Raw genomic sequence first — 18,143 nt, 5'->3', positions numbered from 1 at the left:
TCCGCGGGACGCCATCCACGGCGCCAGGCATTGTGGGAGGGGCGGCGGGGTCATGGCGGCCGCCGGGGCGATGGCCGCCCTGTGCCGGCGCCTCACGGCTGCGTTGCGGGTGTCAGGAGCGCGGCTGGGCTCGACAGCTGCCGGCTTCCCCGGGTAGGCACCGGGGCGGGGAAGCTGAGGCTCAGGAACTGGTTGGGGTTGGGATGGGCGCGTCGCGGGCCGTAGCGCGGTTCCTGGGAGGAAGGAGAGCCGCCCTTAGCGCTCCGCGTTGGCGGGAGGCAGGAGGTCCGGGTGTCCTGGCTTCTGAAACCTTGACCGAGGGCTGCGGAGTGGCTTGTATTGTAAGGCATTGTTTAAGTGTAGTATGAAGCGCTCCCCTGTGCGCGTTGCTGTTTTGCAGTCGTCATGTTTCCAGCCTGGGGGTTTTTTTCGTGCTTATGCTGTGTGTTTACTGCTTTTGCCGTTTAGTTGAAGCCAACGTAGGAGAACGTGTTCTTGTATAGTGTAGCTTCAACTTGTTCTTTCTTTTAATTTTCAAATTGTTATTTATCTCTGAACATAGATAGATGATAATTAGATGAGACACAGGGGAGAAGAAAACAACACCGAAGTGACATTTTTATGAAGAACTGAAGCCGTACGTTTTCCCCCTAGACTGTGGTATTCATCTGTCTGTAGGACCTGTGCCTTTATGAACGAAAGAAACATTCTCATTTAGCAGAATATTATTTTCCTTATCATCTATAGTTTTCCTTGTAATTTTTATGCAGATTGATGCTGAATCTGTTCCACAAGAACCTAGCAAAAGTTGAGCCCTTCCATCAGTTGAAGTTTCTGCACACTACTTTGTCTCGGAAGGGTCTGGAGGAGTTTTTTGATGATCCAAGAAACTGGGGAGAAAAAAACGTAAAGTCGGGTGAGTTATATTTAGCATTTCTGATAGTGATCTTTGAGCCATTTGTGCTCAGCTGAGATCTGACCTCCTATTTTGCATTATAGGAAGTATTCATAGCTACATAAAACTTATTTTTTATATGTACATAAATATACTTGTGCATTTTATGCCTGTTAATTTTATTTTTTCTATGTATTCTGTGTTTATGAAAGCAAATAGCTATTATGCAGCAAAATAATTTGCTGTAAATCCTCTGCCTTGCTCTTAAGTGAGAGTGTATCACAGAAGAGACATTCTTTGATGAAATAAACAGTATCATGGAAGAAAAATATTTCAATGTAAAGATTCATCTTATAGCTTTCCCTGTTTCCAGCCTTTTACAAACACAAATAAACAGTACGTGTCATTGCCTTTTTAATGTATTGGTATATTCAAAGGAAAGCTGAATATCCACAAGGATAGCTTTCCAAGGGGCAGTATTTCTTAAAAAAGTGATCCTTGTTCTGTTGAGTCAGCTGAGCCTGCTAATAGAAGCACTTTTTTTTTCAGAATAAGAGAACCTTTTTTTTTTTACAGGGGATGCATGGAATATAAAGCAGCTAAGGGGCAAGAGTAGCGAAGACTTGCACAAACTTTGGTAAGTAAGTTTTAGTGAAGTAGCTTCTCTTCTTTCAAAGCAGCTCCGCACGTTTTATTAAAACGTGGCTAGTGAACTTATTAGCCAGTAAATTTAGTCTTCCACACAGCTCTGCATGCTTAAGGCTGCTTTGGGCTTGGAGCAGCCCAAGTTCAGGTACTGCTCAGAATACGAAAGCTGTACTGCAGGTGCTTGTGTGACAGTTGTGTCCAGTACAAAAGGTTCAGGTTTGGTACGAAGAGACTGAGCTTGAGCCCTTTGCGGGGGGATCGTTCGAACTGCAGGACAGACGTGGCTGGAAGTGACCTCTGGTGGGGCTAACCACTAAGTTAGATCATGTTGCTCAGGTCTGCATCCGTTCTGATGTTGAAAGTCTCTGAGGCTGGAGATTGCATCACTACTCTAGACAACCTGTGCCAGGGCTAAACTAGTACTTAATTATTACTGTGAACAGTTTTTTTCCTTGCTATATCTTGTCCTTTTGCTGTGCACCTGTAAGAAGAGTCTGTCATGTAGTGGAAGACTACTTAGTGTTAACCTCTTCCCTCCTTAGCCGCCTTTATTGCAGGTGAAGTAAACCTGTGTACCTCAGCCTCTCCTCATCTGTCCTGTAGGTTAGCCCTCTCCTGCCCACCTCTGAGCTTTCTCCAGGTGGTCAGTATCTTTTTGCTTCTTTATATGAAGCTATCAGGTACAGGATATGGGGTTATATGTGCTCTATCCAGCAGGGTAGTGGGTGAATAATTGCCAATGCATCTAGAAATTATTTCTGAAATACTATGCTTTCTGATCTAGGTATGTCCTACTGAAGGAAAAAAACATGCTTTTAACTTTGGAGCAAGAATCAAAACGACAACTCAGGCCTATGCCAAGTCCAGAACGATTAGAAAAGGTAACTTTTCCACACTAGCTAAAAATATAACTCTAAGTAGAATTGCTGAGTGACAGGTAAAGTGTTTGTAAACTTGTTAAAGAAGTCCAGAACTATTAGAAAAGGTAACTTTTCCACACTAGCTAAAAATATAACTCTAAGTAGAATTGCTGAGTGACAGGTAAAGTGTTTGTAAACTTGTTAAAGACCATTTTTAAAGTATTTCCCTGATTTTAGTATAAGCACAAACACTGTGCTCAAGCAACATTATGGGAAAGGCCTCTCCACCTGTTATAACGTTAAGAAATATTTTGCCTTCTTCATGCCCTGAAACTGCACTAGAGGATTTCTAGAAACTTCCTAGTAAACCCTTCACAAACTTTTTTATCCACTTAACTGTTGCCAACTTCTTGCTTGACATTGTCTTCTCCAAACTCGTGCCCTTTGGTTCTTTGCTGTCCTCACTTTTGTCATCCCCTCCTTCTTTTGCATTATTGTGATTCTGCAACTAATTTATTAAATTCTTTCCTCAGTATCTTTACCATTGAAAACTTTATTTACTTATAAATCGACTGCCATCTCTATGCTTATGTCTCACAGATAGAAATCTACACCTTCACTGGCCAGTTAAATAATCCAGCTGTTTGACATGAGAGATATTGTCAGATACCCCCCTATTTATCCAAATTAATTTGGGAAAAGGCTGACCCTTACATTGTTCCTCTGATTTTTTTTTTTGTATGGTTTATCACTTAACTGTGTATTTGCCATCACATGCATCTGTGTTATGATCTCTGTTTTTTGTCAGCTATGGATTTGGTCTCCTACTCTTGGCATTTCATCACTGTACTTATAAATTAGGCAAGATCCAATATAAAACTCTCCTGGATCTCCTAGTGTATCTTGTTCTAATTTATAATACGGTTTCTCAACTGCGATGTGCAATTCCCATTCTGAACAGTATTTTCTGCTTAGTCCCACCTACACATCCATACTCAGCAACTCCGAATCAGAGTAGAACTTGTTTTGGGAGGAAACTTGTTAAGCGGCCCCAACATTTCAAAACTCAAATCTTACTAATTGCCTGTTTGGTTTTGGCTGAAGCCCAAGAAAAGTAGAAATCAAGCAGCAGTTAAATACTATGATTGCACTGAGACAAAATACAGCAATCTGCTTATTAAAATTGGCGCTAGTGGCTTCCCAGAGCATTTAACATGTTGCCGTATGTAATGTGCATTACAGTAATATTATGTGGCAGACCTGACTAAAAACCTTCAACTCAAGTGTCGTGGTTTGGTCAAGGCAGCTTCCTAACCAGCCAACAGGCTGGTTATGGAGTCTGGTCACAACCTCAAAAGTGCGAACTAGAATAACAGCCAGCCATTACAAACCCTCTGACGGAAATACATACAGCATATCTTCTATTTGCTTCTCCTACTTTCTTCCTGCCTTAGAGCTTTCTATACTTCTAGCATCAGCATTAGATCTGGCTTTATGTATTTAGCCAGGTAGTCTTTAATGAGTATTTGGACTGTCAGTTATTTCATCTCTCTTCTACTTCTAAGTTAGTTTTTTTAAGCACCCATTCTTTAGTGTTCTAGTACACAGGACTAGTTCAGCTGTTTCATGCAGTTCACAACTGTGAGATTATTCATGATGGAACTCTGAGTGTGTTTTACTTTTGCTTTTCCTTTAAATTTTGTCTTAGATCTTCGTTTGAGACCTTTTAAATTGTCAGCATTGTGTTTTGTTGGCTCATCCTGAAACTTCCCTATTTCCAGGTAGAAAAATCTATGAAAAATATAGACTTGGTTGTCAGAGAAAGAGAAATTGCTTTGAGGCTTTTACAAACTGGCCATGAAAAACCAGTACCTGGCGAGTGGAGAAATGACTTCTTAGGACGCACCTACTGGTATGGAAAAGAGAACTTTTTTCATACGTGTGAATTTTTCTTGTGGTATGTCTCTTTACCAGAAAATCCATATCTAATCAAGAAAGGATGCATATATTCTATAGAAAGAAACATGTTTTCTGGTCAGCATTCAGGTGCTTCTTGAGTTTTGGGTTTTGGTTTTTTTTAATGTGGTTACAATTGTTGCTAAATAATTCAATGGCAAACTCTACCATTAATTATAACAGAACTAGTTCCATGTAACTAATGATTTCTGTGCTTGGAGGATGTCTGTTACTATAGTGATTCTGTAACACATGAATGAGCTAGGGAGTACTGTTCAAGTTGAACTGTCTGGACTTCCCTAGCTATAATGCAAAATCCACATATTGGGGGCAGCTGTGTTCTGACTGCACCACCCAAAGTGTTGCATTCCAACATCCGTTGGAATTCTCTACTAGTCTTGGCAGATATTTAACTTAAAAGCTTCTACCTTTGGAATTATTTATTGTCCAGATACTTTCAATAATCTGTAATTTCAGGTGATGATGCTGAAGGCTCTGGCAGGACCTGCTATTTCATTAACCAGTATTTTACCCTCATCATAGTGGCAGTTGAAGCAATAATTACAGTATTCAGCCCTGCAGTAGCAGTGTAGATAACAGAAGGTCACACACTATATTAATGGTGAATTTTGGGTTGTTATCTGTTTGTTTACCCATTAAATATAAATCAGCAGAGTACTAAATGCACTAACCACTAGATTTACATCTCTAGGGATAAGGCTTCTGTACACTTCTGCTTGGAAACATTGTCTGCAAAGAAGGGTTTGCCCGTATATTTGGAAGTCCAGTCCCCAGTTAAAGCAGTGGGGAGGGGCAGATGGCATGAAATGGTCTTTAAGCACATGCAGAAACTCTTCAATACACATAATAGTAGGTCTGACACAATCTGGATGCACTGGAGTCTGTAGGTAAGTCTGTACAAGCCATCTGTGCAGCCCATATGCAAAAGAAACCCCAAACAGAAATAATAGAGGCTATATTTGGAGGGAAAGACTTATGTTCAGGCAGATTTGCACTTGACATGACACTCAAACACTGGCATTTAAACAAAAATTGTAGTAGAAACAAAAGTCTCATCACACATAGCTTGTTCCCATCACCTTTTGAAAGTTTTCTTATGGAGGAGTAACTTTAAAATATAAATTCAAAGAATCCCTATCTACATTGGGCCCTCTCTTTAAACATCTGCAGTTTTTAAAGCAAGACCACTTTTTACACAGAACGATGGGGAGCTATGTGTGAGATGTAGTTACAAACCAAGCCAGCAATACAGCTGAGAGTAAATACCCAGTAGACTGCAAAATTTGCATGTGGGTCAGACCACTTTATTACCCTACTGTAACCAAGTGTAACTGGTAGAATCCAAGAATGAAGACAAAAAGTATACATTTTATAATCACTTTTATCTATCTTCAACAGGTACACTTACAAGGAATGGCCAATACCATGGTACTTGAACAAAAAATACAAAAAGAGGAAATTCTATTACTTACCTCATGTGAATCACTTCATCAGGTAAACAGATTTTTTTGACACTGAAAGTTATTTTCTGATCTGTTCCTCAGTCCTCCTTATTCCACTTTGCAAGGAAAAAAATAGTAGTAATCTTGTTGTTTTTACAGCTAGTAGACTGAAAATAAGGCTTTTTAAAATTACAGAGTGCTCTGTTTCTTTTTGCTGTTCCCATCTTAGTTATTAAGAGACTTGGTTAGCTATGAAGTTGCACTGTAAAAGTCATTTTACATGCAGAGTACCTAAGATCCTCCCAGAGGATGAATTTCTGTAGAATTCAAAAGCAGAAGGAAAAAAAAAAATAGTTTGCTTTGCAGGCATTTTTGCTTATCAAAAGCAAATTAATACTGAAGTTGTTAATCACTGGGAGCCTCTCTTTGATTAGGGGGGTGAGCTCATTAAGGATGTTACAAGCTAGCTAGAGCTTAACCACACTGACTTCTTTATTTCAGGCTCAGACTTGAAAAATCTTTACGTAGAAGAGTGAGAAGGCAAAACCTAGAGAAGACGAGGCAGAAGGTCTTGGAAAGGAAGTTCCCTCACCTTGCTGTAAAATCTCAGAGCCAGTAACATGCTCGAAGAGCACTGCAAGCAATTGGTCAGTCTCTTTGTGACTGGAACATGAAACAAGTTCTGAAACCAGCAAACAATGTGACTGAGCATTCCTGAGAGTCTCCATAATTTTTTTTTTTAATCCCACATTTGACCTAAATTAAACTTGTGATCTTGAATTAAAATCCAGCTTTGGTGCATAACTCGGATTAATCCTTACAGTTGTTTCTAGAAACATTTGAAAAATGACGTATTAACCAGCTATTACAAAAGTGAAATGTATGTCATTAACAGTGAAAAGCAGCACCTGACTGCCAGATGAAAGTATAAAGTGTAGGGATAGTATTTACCTGGTTTAGTTTAACAAATATGCATTAAAACTGCACAGAAACAGGAGAGCTGCTGAAGCTCACTTACTAGCCTTTGTTCCCTGATCATCTGAGCTATGGGTATGTCACCTAAGTTACATGTGCTTTCTGCATAAAAGCATGGGAAAATATACCCTTCAGTCTGCTTCAGTCAACTTTTTCCCTGCTTGAAGTCTGGCTTTGTTAGAAGGTATGAAATATTTAGCATGTGAACTTTTAACAATGCAGTCCTAATATACCGAGATTTCTAGATATCTATGACAAATTCAAACATTTGTGCAATGTTTTTTTTTGCAGCATGCAAAATGTTTGAAGGAAGACTGGTAATACTCTTCTATGAAATTGAAGTAGAAAGGTACTGCTACTGCTCTCAGTTGATGGTAAACACCTACTTCAGGAAAGCTTTTAACCTTCAGAGGAGGTTGTGAGGAAATTTAGAATAAAGTCACAATACTAGTCTTTCAGGAAGCAAATGTGCTATGTAATATAATCTGATAAAACACTGGAAACTCCAAGGGAACCAAAACTGTAGGAGCTAGACTTATCTATCTTGATCTTCATCATCTTCAGTTACTCCTCTGCATCACACAAAATACCCACTTCTTAAACAGAAACTCTTTACAGTGGTGAGAAAACCCCAGAAAGTGTTTTGCTCTCCATATGGTGCTAGAACACTCACAGACACTACCATCATACTGTAATTCTCTTAAGATACACAGAAGATAAAAGTTGATTAGACATAGTGAAACCTAAGCATATGACACAGAAGGAAAGCTTCATGAAAAGAAACCAAAAAAGCCTAGTTTGTATCTTCACCTCTAGCTCCAAGCTGTCCAGTCAGCCTTAGTACTTCACTGGTGCCACAGTAACTTTATATAAAGCATTACTCGTTGCTGTGTGCTACAATACAAGTTCAGTTGGCATTCCACATTCTATTGAATGCAAACTAGACTTTAAGTCTTTTTCTTCCAGTATGACAACAGTAGCTGGTGACTTACCTCACCTATTGTAGCTGACTTAAGTTTGCCTCATTTTGCAAGAGAAATACGGTTTGTCAATAGCTTTGAAAATCTGGAGCAAGCAACTTTGTCTCAAGAGCAACTAATGGTTATCATGATAAGACAAAAGCAGGCTGTTTTGATAAATTACTTTATTGGTTGGAGGTAATGTGAAACTGTTTTCAACTAGAGGCCTCATCAGTATTTACCCGCAAGGTCTTTTAGAATATGAAAAGTGTAGCAGTACTGTTTACATTGGGGTTTTTTTTAAATCAGTTAAATGCTATTTGGTTTTCCATAGCTTTTAAGATAAGGAGCAAAACTTCATTGTGTTCCAATACAGAACATCACACAGTTGTAAATTAAAGTAAGCTTAACAGCAACATAGAGCTGCATCTTGACAGCCAGTTCCTGCTAAAAAAAAAAAAAAAAAAAAAGAAATCATCCTACTTCCTCTGACCCTGAGTGCACACCCCCCATGCAAAACACAGGCACTTACTGACCCTGCTGTGAGTCAGCCGAGGGAGCTATACCAGCAATAAACAAGTAGTGACTGCCCCTTTGAGCTACAGCTCCCTCTAAAATGTCAAGCCACATCCTGAGGTCTTCTATGACTGTCCTCCTCAGCTTGGAGAGAGAATTCTTTGCCTTAACTTCCCTGGCTCGAACAAGTTTTGCTTCTCACCTACATCACAAAGGCATTATATACATTCTTACAGCTCAGGTGGAAAGCACTGATTGTTTACTGAAATGAAATTGCCCCATAATAGAAAATTAGCAAGCCAGTGCTTAATAGAACATTCACTAAGTGGAATGTAACACTTCCATTAGACAGTAAAAGTTTACACTGAACTGAGTCACATATAGTAATCACTAAATACAAACTTTCCATTTTTAAAACAGAGGAGTAACTTTCTCTGCAAGTACTCACAAAGTTGCTCAAATATAAAAGACCAAATTTTATTTTTTAAGAGAGAAATAAGAGCAATTTAAGGCCAAAGTACCAGCAAGGAAGACTAATATGTGAAAGTAGACAAGAGATTTTTAATAAATTTGCATGGGCATTTGCAAGGTTATGCCTCTATTAGCTAACCTGTAAAGCTGTTCCCAGGAAAAGATACTAGAGAAAATAGACATTTGTACAAAATTATAAAATGCTTGTTACATGAATTATTGCTTTACAAGGGATGTAAACACTTTTTCTATGATAGTACCAAGTAGGTGTCTCAAAATTTCTAAGGTTAAAATGGAACTTGAATTATGCAAAAAATCCAATACAAACTTTCTACAAAAGAGAGTCCATCCCATTCCTGAGTATGCTAAAGCTATAAAACAGAAGGAGCACTGAGCAGGCAGCAGTTTTCACAGTAAGAGGTTTAAGGACATTTTCTTTCTACACACTGTTTCCCTCCTTCTTCATATTCCTGTTTAGAAATCCACATCTGTTGAAAAGTACCCTACAAAAAACAAAAAAACCAAAACACACAATAAAAAAAAAAAATCAGAAAACAAATGAAGGTTAAGTGAAACATGATTAGCTTTTCCTAGGAGGAAAAACAAGCAAGTCTTTACATTAAATGAGGTAAGTGGACTTGACCTGCTTAACTATCTTCTCCTTTGAGTTTTATATTGCTAGCGATTAAACTAAGACAGGAAGCTGCAGTACTGAAAGCTGATTTCAGTCTCCCTTTCCCATACTGCTAAACTAATCCCCACAAACCATTTCAGTGCTCAGTAACTTCTAGAATCAAGCTCAGGAATATGAGGCAGTAACAGGTTTGCTGCTTTCATGGTGTACTATATACATGTCGTTTCTACAGAATATATTTCAAGCCTGCACCTTGCCATTAAAAATGGGAGAATGTGGCAGGTTATTTTTTGATTGGAAATGCTGATGTCTTGTTTTTTTAAATAGATTCCCTTCACTTTACCACAAGGATAGACAAGATTGTGATTGTTACAGTAGCACAAACTCTGCAATGCACACTTACACAGAATTAGATTTTTGGGCAACAGTGCTGCTTAGCATAGTAACATAGTAACACAAGTTTACTAACCAAAGAAGCCAAAATTGAACCACCAATCCACGAGCTGAACCTCCGCTCCACTGTTGTGTTGTTCGCTATCAACTTCAGGCGCATGCTCTGAATAGAAAGGGAGGTAAAATGAAAGAACAATCAGACAAATTGCAGGCTGGTGACCTTTACGGACAAGCGGAGGACAGCACGAGGAACTTGGTGTATATACCAACATGCAGGTGAGAAAGGTCAATTTTATTAAACTTGCAATAATGCTCATCTGCCCTGTACTTAGAATTTAAAAATAGCCATAGTGGAACAGAACGTGCGTGGCTTTTATCTTGCCTCCAACAGGGAGCAGCAGCAAATGCTTAAGGCTAGAAATAGGGCAGGTAGAGAGCAATAACACTCACAGTATATATTGTCATCTCTAACACTGGGCTACTTAAAATGTGCACTGGGACTAAAATGTCTAATGTTGCTGAACTTTAATCTAGTCCTTTTTGGACCCATTCATTCCTTATGCTTTCAAAACGCCTTGTAGCAATAAAATCTTTGTATTTCAATGGCTTCCTCCTCAGCTGTCATAAGAAGCAGCAAGTCACTACCTTTCCCAGTTTCTCATAACATTCACGATTTCAGAGTTGCTACAAGTAGAACATTTTTTCTTGAATATGAATATTCAAGAAATATCGTAAGCTATATGTGCTCTCAAGAACACAGGTGTAACATATCAATACATTCTTTGACACCAAGTGATTAAAAAAAAAAACCACACAAGTATGTTAAATCACCAGGTTTTATCTATGAGTAGGTTGAGTTGTCTGTAGAATCCAGGAAGAACAATTCCCATGACAAAGTGACAAGACCTCAGGCAGAATAACTGAATGTGCCTCAAGTTAGTCAGCAACACTTCAGAAGAGAGGCCATCAAGGGAAATAGTGACTTGCTTAGGGACAATTACAGAACTTAGAATCACAATCTGAAAGCAGGAATGGAGAAGTAAGATATTCAGAAAGCAGTTATAATATCTGCTGGAATTCATTTCGTGTAAGAACTTTTCAAGACTTCTTTCTTTTCTTTAGAGAAGGAGGAGATTTCTTACCCCACAGAAATCTCTTCAGCTGTTGGGTTCCTAACAAAGTCAAAGCTACGATACATGCTTGTGTATTTACGCAGCAGAAAAGCAAAATAAGTAACGCAACGCAGTAATTTAAAGAGTTGTTTTACCGGTGGAGTTTTCTGAGACAGTTCTCTGTTCAATCTGTCTGTGAAACTCTGTATTAGAGTGTTTCCTCCTGCTACAATCACACTGCCATAGAGGCCCTAAAAAGAGAATAAGCAGCCTACAATATTAACTCTGAAATAATTCTGAAAACAACTGTTTCACAGAACAGAGAGGAATGGCACACAAGTACATACAATCAACAGCAACAATACATCACTTGATGCCAACAATATTACCTCTCCCAATCCAATTAATTTTTTCATCAGTTGAAAAATATTTCAAGACAGCTTAATATTAAACTATACAAGGAAGACAGAAGCTGTGTCATTGATGATTCTAAATTATTTCACAGAATATTTTCTACTATAGAGAACCCTACACCTACAGCTATCTCCTGTATTTGAACTGGTGGTTTCCTTACAGCTGGATGTTCCAACCACAAAGGAAAACCCCACAGTGCTGCAACAGTTTTTAATCTCATTAATGCTGCTGGTGGTGAACACAAATCATGGCCTGGCCTACGAAGCCAGCCTGACATGCAAGTTAAGAGGAAAAATTTTTGAAACAGCCCCCATACAGTCCATATCAAACTTGAATATTTTTTCAAATTGACACCTGAGAAAGTTAGAACAGAGTTTTACAAAGAAAGTTTTCCTTTAAAAACTCTTTTCTTCCTTCTGCTCTCTACAAAAGTTCCATATCATTGGTTATGTTTAGAAAGTATATCTGCCATGCCCAAAAATCTGAAGATAACACTCGAAGTTATGAACATAAAATGCTCATCTGAACCCAATCCAATGCACATTATGCAAGTCTGGACATTAGCTATTTAAATATAGGTAGAAACACAGAGTAAAATAAAAAATCCTGATTTAGCATTTTGTAAGACAAAACAGTAACTGTACATATTCCTATATACAAATATGTAACACTTAGAGAATTATTCTAATGTGTTTCTCATTATCCTACATTTCCATCCTAATCCGCATTTCTTCATCAACAGTGTTCTAGTCCCCAAAAATGATATCAGCACAAAAATATCTATGCCTTAAAATAATACGTCTGACTAACACTTACCGGCCTGATGTCTATATCACACATTCCAACGCTTGTTGTGACAACGTGGCTCACACCCAACATCGTGTTACCAGATAAACCCTAGAATTAAAATTAGTAATCTACGCATCATCATTTCAAAAGAACAAGGCATATAGAAGCCCTGAATGTGTTGAATTTACAAATATTACTAGAGAGGGAGCTAAGCATCTTTTAGGGAAGGAAAAAAAAAAAATTCCTATTTTCCCATTCAGCTCATCACCACCCATTTTGAACTACATTTCATCCTTTGCTAGCCCAACCCTAAAACAACACAGGCAAATTGTACCCCCAAGAGAACCCCACAGTGTAAATATACACACACAAATCATGAAATTAAGAACATCATACAAAAGGAAGCCATGTGATAATCTAGTAATTTAAAGCCTTCCAATTATTACATATCATAGTTGTTTTACCTTTACATTAGAAGGGTCAAACAATCCCTCAGGGATTTTTAGACGCTCAGCACCAAAGTCACAGTTATAGCCGTTGGGGAACTCGTAATGAACTGTTGGCATCTGTGCTGCTACCCTAGAGCATTAGTCAGAAAGTAACATGTTAAAGTGCAATGTCAACAGGATGTTAAGTTATTTAAGTAGCATTATAAACCCAGGTTTCAACTGGAATATTGTGATTGATATGACTTACACTTTCGGTAATATTTATTATGATCTCATGCATCTTAGAATATTAAATAAAAAACTATCACCTAGATGTACACTGTATTTCTACTTTCAGAAATAAGCAGATTTTATCTAAAAGCTTCTTCTGTAATAAAACCAGCCAACAGCAATGAACAGGCTGAGCATCCCATGCACAACTGATAATTATTTTACAAGAAGGAAAACAGTGACGTACTGTTCATCATAGGTTGAATCTGATACTTGGAGGACAGAAGCTTGGAAGTCCTGAATGACACACTATGGAGTTAAGAATAATATGGTTATAAGAATTTCAGTCTTCAGTTTGATAGAATTTATAGAATTGATACTGACTTTTTAAAGATTTTCTAGTTCTTCAAGAGGAAAACCTGATATACCTGATATACTTGCAAACAAAACTTCTTTATGGGACACCTAGGGAGTTTGAGAGTGGGAAAAATGACCTACTTACATTACACATGTAGTTGTGCCAGGACCTAGTGACCTGGGGTAACTTCTCTTTTCTCTTCCAATTTGCTGGCGACCCCTCACGAACTGCCTCCTGAGATTGTAGGAAACATGATCATCAATTAACCATTTAAGCCTCTCCCCAAGCAAACACTAAAAGTTACTAAATAAAGTTACTTTCCCACCTTTGAAGCAATCATATATGGAGGAATTATCTCTATGTTCATTTCCTGAAACAATTCCCGGCACTGCATAGTAATAAAGTCTCCTGCAAGTGGTGACTTTACAATACCTAAAAGACCAAAAAAAAAAAAAAAAAAAAAAAGGAGAGAGAGAAACAAAAAAACCACCCCACCCCCCAACCTAGAAAGCACTGAAATAACGAATAAACTCTCCCAACAAAGTATTTGTCAGTGAACACCATTAGGGTTTTTCTCCATATTTAAGGGGATACAGTTTTGTTGTTGTTTTTAAATCTGTGTAAAAGCAGAAAGAAAGTTAACCCAACCTTGATACTGCAATGCTGCAGTCCATGAAAATTTTTACCTTGCTGAAGTACATATCCATCATGCACTGGAATAGCAGTGGTGTGTGTTGCTCCACTATCCAAAATAAGACCTGTAGATCTCCCATTAGCAAAACTAGCCAAAATCATTAAGGAAAATATTGTAACTTTCAGTTCAGAAAAAAACGTTGCCATACAATTAGAGCATAACTAGGAATGGGGGCCCCTATATTATTCCTTGGCTCTACAAAAGGATTTGCTGTTTTCCAGCACATATCTTCTTTCCATGAAGCACACAACCTCATAGAGAGAATGGAATTTAAGTTGTACCTGTGAACTAACTTGAACTTTGGACATACAAAGGTGAGACTTAACGTCAATACTATGCAGCAAGCTCTAAGTACATCCAACTCATTTAGACTCTGAAGCTGAAAAGATGTTATTAGTTTAAAATAATTACAAATATTCATCTTAAGGCTATGGGAACTTCAAGCTCTAATTGCTGTATTTAGTAGTCTGGACAACACCATTTCAGGTCTGTGATATTCTTACCCATGGTATACAATGGGAAAAAAATAAAAAAAAAAGACATCACCTCCAAGGAAAACAGTCAGACTGGGAGAACTTCAAAACTGAGCCCTAAAGCTTTAAAGTTCAGAAACAGAATTTGTTTACTTCCTCCTTAGATGTTTACCGAAAAATTAATTTGAAAGAAGAAAAGTGAAACATGCTGTTATACTCGGAATTGCCTAGAAAAAGTTTACCTTCATTTTGCGGGGGGGGGGGGGGGGGGGGGAGGCGGGGGGGCAGAGGAAGGGAAGCGGCGAAGCATTCCAAAGGATACGCTGTTAGAACAGCAGTTTTACACAAGAAAAAAGCAGGGATGTTGTAGTGTTCAAACATCAATTCAGTCAGTTTTTCACGCTTTGCTCTAGTATTCCACTAGAAAAAAAAAAAAACAAACCAAACCACAAATAAGTGACCAAAAGGAAAATGTTTATCTTGAGGATCATTACAGCACACTAAAAGAATGTTAACACAATAAAGAAGTAATTAGAATTACTATAGCCATGGTTTCAAATCATATCAAAATTCTATAGACAGATTTATAGTAATTTACTTCTTTAGAACCTTTTTTATCCCAATTCTACAACAATACATTAATGCTTATCTATCACACAGAATTAAAAGTGAAATAAACTTTTACTGTTACAATAGAGATTTCTTTACACTTCTACAGCTCTTCCAGTATCAGTCTCTCAAAGAACTCTCTAAAACAAGTAACATACCCATTTTACACTGGGAAAGATACATGAAATAACTTGCCCAGCTGAAAGAAAAATAAATTCAGATCTTCCTGTTTCCAAGGTATCTTCCTACAGTTCTATTGTACTTGTGATTAACCCAGGATATTTCTCAAATATTCTACACATTACTGAAAACATGAAGTTTTTTGCAAGCCAATATGTTAAAGTAAGATTAGTTCTGTAAGGAGAATGTTAATGGGAACCTCTATTCAGACACCCACTGAGCCATCAAACATGAAATAACCATTGCAAATTCATCCATACTCCACAAGATACAATTCAACACAAAGGAATAATGAAAAAGAAAATCCTTTTCATAAGATTTTATCAAAGAAAGGCATAACTTTTGTATGGCATGTCTACCTTTTGTATTCTGACTTTAAGATCTGCGCTTCAAATGCTGAGCGTTATTAAATGACAGAAACCTTGTCCACGTATTTTCCCAGAAACGTGTGTTCATCCACTTCACTTACCTTACAGGGCCATTTACAGAAATGAAGACAGAAAAATTAAAAACTTCTCCATTATAAATATTATTCTCTGTCATGCAATATTAGTTGTAAGGCTGAATGAAGTGACAGATTTTCAATGGCATTTTATTAAGTGTAACACAATACATAATAAAACATCCAAACATCTTCTTGCTTTTATTCTAGGCAGTAAAGTGAGATTTACTTTTTTTAAAATTTTGACTTCTTTTCAGTAAGTGAAAAACAATAGCACATTGTAAATACTTTCTAATACAACTCATGCAAACTATTTCAAATTGTTTTCTTTTTTAGTAATTTTTCTTAAACAGATACTTTCCAGAACCTGGCAAAGTATTTTAAAATTGTTATTTCTGTAGTTAAGTTTTAACACTCGTAACCTACAAGCCAATGTCAGACTTGTCCAAGACTACTGTTTGTAAAGTCCACAAGAAGATACAGTTAAGACTTATCAAAATGCGAAGCTGCTTTTACTCACTGGTGCTTCGGACATAAGGACAGGATGCAGACTTGCTTCAGATTTAATATGCATCTTGTAAGTGTGATCCAAAATTGCCTGGAAACTATCCCAGTCTTCAACTGTAACAACATTGAAGCAGGCAGATTAGTTACTTCTAAGTTTGGTCCATTTCATAAATACATAAAGGTTTTCGAGTGCTTCTTGCATAGAGCTCTTTAGTCAAAAGCTATCCTCAGCAGATGTACACCTCAACAGCTTTGCAGAATTCTCTTCCTCTGCAAGCATCATGATCAGAACATTTCAAGAATTATGCCAAAAGTCCACCAACATTGTAAACCAACTATACGTTACGCAATTTGTAAATCGGGTATCCATTCTTACGGCTTCTGTTGCCATACATAGCATCTCTTTATATGAAAGCTATGGCGTTTTGCAGCCTAGCAATGCTATTTTAAAAACAGATAGAAAAAGACAGAGCACCATACTCATTCCATTTTTTAAAGGTGAAATGGCCTCCATATTTTCCCTTGGAACTCTCAGGGCATTGGTGTCTATGTAGTAAGTCGGGCCCCCTTGTTTGCCTTTGTCACCATCTATCTCCATCAGAGTGCTGCCATTGTCCCTTTCTAGCACTACACCAATGGCTGTTGGAAAATCAACCTGTAAGGCAAAAGGTAAGCAGTCTGTGAGAATTATTGCTTTGGGTGGTTTTGTGCTCATAAGTTCAGAGCTTTCTTTATACAAAATACAGTCAGAACAAAAACCAGCGTATTCTGAAAACCCGTAACTAACAAGATCTAAGGCATAAATTCATGTTGCATTTCTATTGAGTCACACAGATTCTCACCTTTGGACAGTCCTCGCCTGCATAGCCTGCTCTCACCGTATATGAGCCAATGTCAAAAACAAGAGCCCCAACTTCATCTGAAAAGATTGTTAATAAAGAGGTAGTGAATGGTTATTACACTCCACTGCAACCCTGACCTTTCCCTGCCCCATCCGTTTTGCTTGCAAAAGAAGAAAAGCAAGTCAAGGCATCTTTTTCAAGGCAAAGAGAAACTTCCCCGTTCAGAACTCCAGTTACCGGAGAGCTATTAGAAGACTGCAGGTAGGCTTTACCTGGGACATTGCAATACCTTCCTTTGGCATAAGTAAGAGGGGAATTTTAACAGAAGAGGGAGAACATAGTTGCATCTAAATAGATTACAATACAAAGCTTTCAACAAGTTCTAATTTAACAGTCACGTAAATCCTGGTGAGCCCAGACCTCTCGGAGGTGATCAGAATTAGAAACGTGGGCCTGAAAACACCCAACTCTGTCAGTGAAGGCTGCCACACCACGAAGCACCCTCATCCTTGTGGGCCCCGATCCTCACTGAGATGCTCTGCACACCCTCAAGAAAACCAAAGCCTGAAACAAAACACCTGGCCTTTAGTCCTCACGGAAGGGTGTACAGAAGTGCTCTGGGAGGAAACTACACCCCAGTTTCCAAAGCGCGGGGTCTTCTCGGGCCACCCGGCACCCGAGCAGCACTAATTCAGCCCAAGGCCACGGCCCGGCCGGTCCCCGGGGGAAGCATCTCAGCGAAACGGCGCCGGGAGGGACATAAACAAGGCCTGCAGCCGCCGCCGCCGCCTCCTCACGCATGCTGCCACCCCCCGCGTCTAAGAAACGGAGGGACCAGGAAGGCTCCGGCTCTCCTGCGGAGTTGTGGGAGAGCCGGGCCGCGGTCCCCCGTGCTCGGGGCCCGAGGGAGCGGCGGGGAGGCGGGAAGCGCCCGGGGGAGGCTCGCACGCGCTGCCTCACGGGACGGCGCCGAGCTCAACGGTCGCGGGGCGGGGGAGGGGAGGACGGGCAAGCGAGGCGGCGCCTGACTCACCTCCCCCATACACGCCGCCACTCATGGCTGCCGCTGGGCTCGCGCCGCGCTGCCCGGCCCCGGTGTCCACCGGCTCCTGTCCTCGGCGATCCGGCAACAATAGCACCTTCGCCCCTCTCTCCGCCGGCCGCTCACCCTAACATGCAGGCCGCTGCCTTCCCGCCAATAGCAACGCCGCTGCCGCTCGCCCGCCCACCGCAAGGCGCCCCGCCGAACAGCCGCTCGGGCACAAGGACCAATCGCGACCGGCGGGAGGCGGGG

The 18,143-nt window shown here is 39.4% G+C and overlaps 2 protein-coding genes across 3 annotated transcripts; one reads left to right on the top strand and one right to left on the bottom strand.

Annotated features, from left to right (window-relative positions):
* The first annotated feature begins 10 nt into the window (after positions 1-10).
* On the top strand, positions 11-6,612 carry MRPL47 (mitochondrial ribosomal protein L47). The gene is made up of 7 exons (XM_075506933.1): positions 11-153; positions 771-916; positions 1,472-1,532; positions 2,328-2,424; positions 4,185-4,315; positions 5,779-5,874; positions 6,324-6,612. Exons 1-7 carry the CDS (start codon positions 53-55, stop codon positions 6,439-6,441), a joined length of 750 nt encoding a protein of 249 aa, XP_075363048.1. The 5' UTR covers positions 11-52; the 3' UTR covers positions 6,442-6,612.
* A 1,311-nt stretch (positions 6,613-7,923) lies between these two features.
* ACTL6A (actin like 6A) lies at positions 7,924-18,064 on the bottom strand. Of its 2 annotated transcripts, none has more exons than XM_075506931.1 (14): positions 17,883-18,064; positions 16,850-16,926; positions 16,488-16,662; positions 16,021-16,121; positions 14,592-14,689; positions 13,789-13,883; positions 13,428-13,534; positions 13,247-13,336; positions 12,992-13,053; positions 12,550-12,664; positions 12,113-12,193; positions 11,038-11,133; positions 9,847-9,933; positions 7,924-9,246 (listed from the first exon to the last, which is right to left on the bottom strand). In XM_075506931.1, the coding sequence occupies exons 1-14, from the start codon at positions 17,905-17,907 to the stop codon at positions 9,166-9,168; spliced, it is 1,290 nt and encodes a 429-aa protein (XP_075363046.1). In that variant the 5' UTR covers positions 17,908-18,064; the 3' UTR covers positions 7,924-9,165. The 2 variants fall into 2 exon arrangements, with proteins under 2 accessions (XP_075363046.1, XP_075363047.1); XM_075506932.1 differs by lacking the exon at positions 17,883-18,064 and adding an exon at positions 17,428-17,777.
* Between the last annotated feature and the right edge of the window lie 79 nt (positions 18,065-18,143).

Source organism: Mycteria americana, chromosome 7 (genome assembly GCF_035582795.1).
Source record: "Mycteria americana isolate JAX WOST 10 ecotype Jacksonville Zoo and Gardens chromosome 7, USCA_MyAme_1.0, whole genome shotgun sequence".
Taxonomy (NCBI): Eukaryota; Metazoa; Chordata; class Aves; order Ciconiiformes; family Ciconiidae; genus Mycteria; species Mycteria americana.
Note: the sequence above shows the minus strand (reverse complement) of the source record. Positions and strands in the feature narration are given on the sequence as shown.

Bases quoted from the DNA above. Each gene is read 5' to 3' on its own strand.
- MRPL47 (XM_075506933.1), top strand. From the start codon at position 53: ATGGCGGCCGCCGGGGCGATGGCCGCCCTGTGCCGGCGCCTCACGGCT. The intron at 917-1,471 runs GTGAGTTATATT...TTTTTTTTACAG, and splicing joins AGAAAAAAACGTAAAGTCGG to GGGATGCATGGAATATAAAG. The intron at 2,425-4,184 runs GTAACTTTTCCA...CCCTATTTCCAG, and splicing joins GTCCAGAACGATTAGAAAAG to GTAGAAAAATCTATGAAAAA.
- ACTL6A (XM_075506931.1), bottom strand. From the start codon at position 17,907: ATGAGTGGCGGCGTGTATGGGGGAG. The intron at 16,927-17,882 runs GTGAGTCAGGCG...CAATCTTTTCAG, and splicing joins TGGCGGCGTGTATGGGGGAG to ATGAAGTTGGGGCTCTTGTT. The intron at 13,884-14,591 runs GTATCCTTTGGA...GATTTTGGCTAG, and splicing joins AAAACTGCTGTTCTAACAGC to TTTTGCTAATGGGAGATCTA.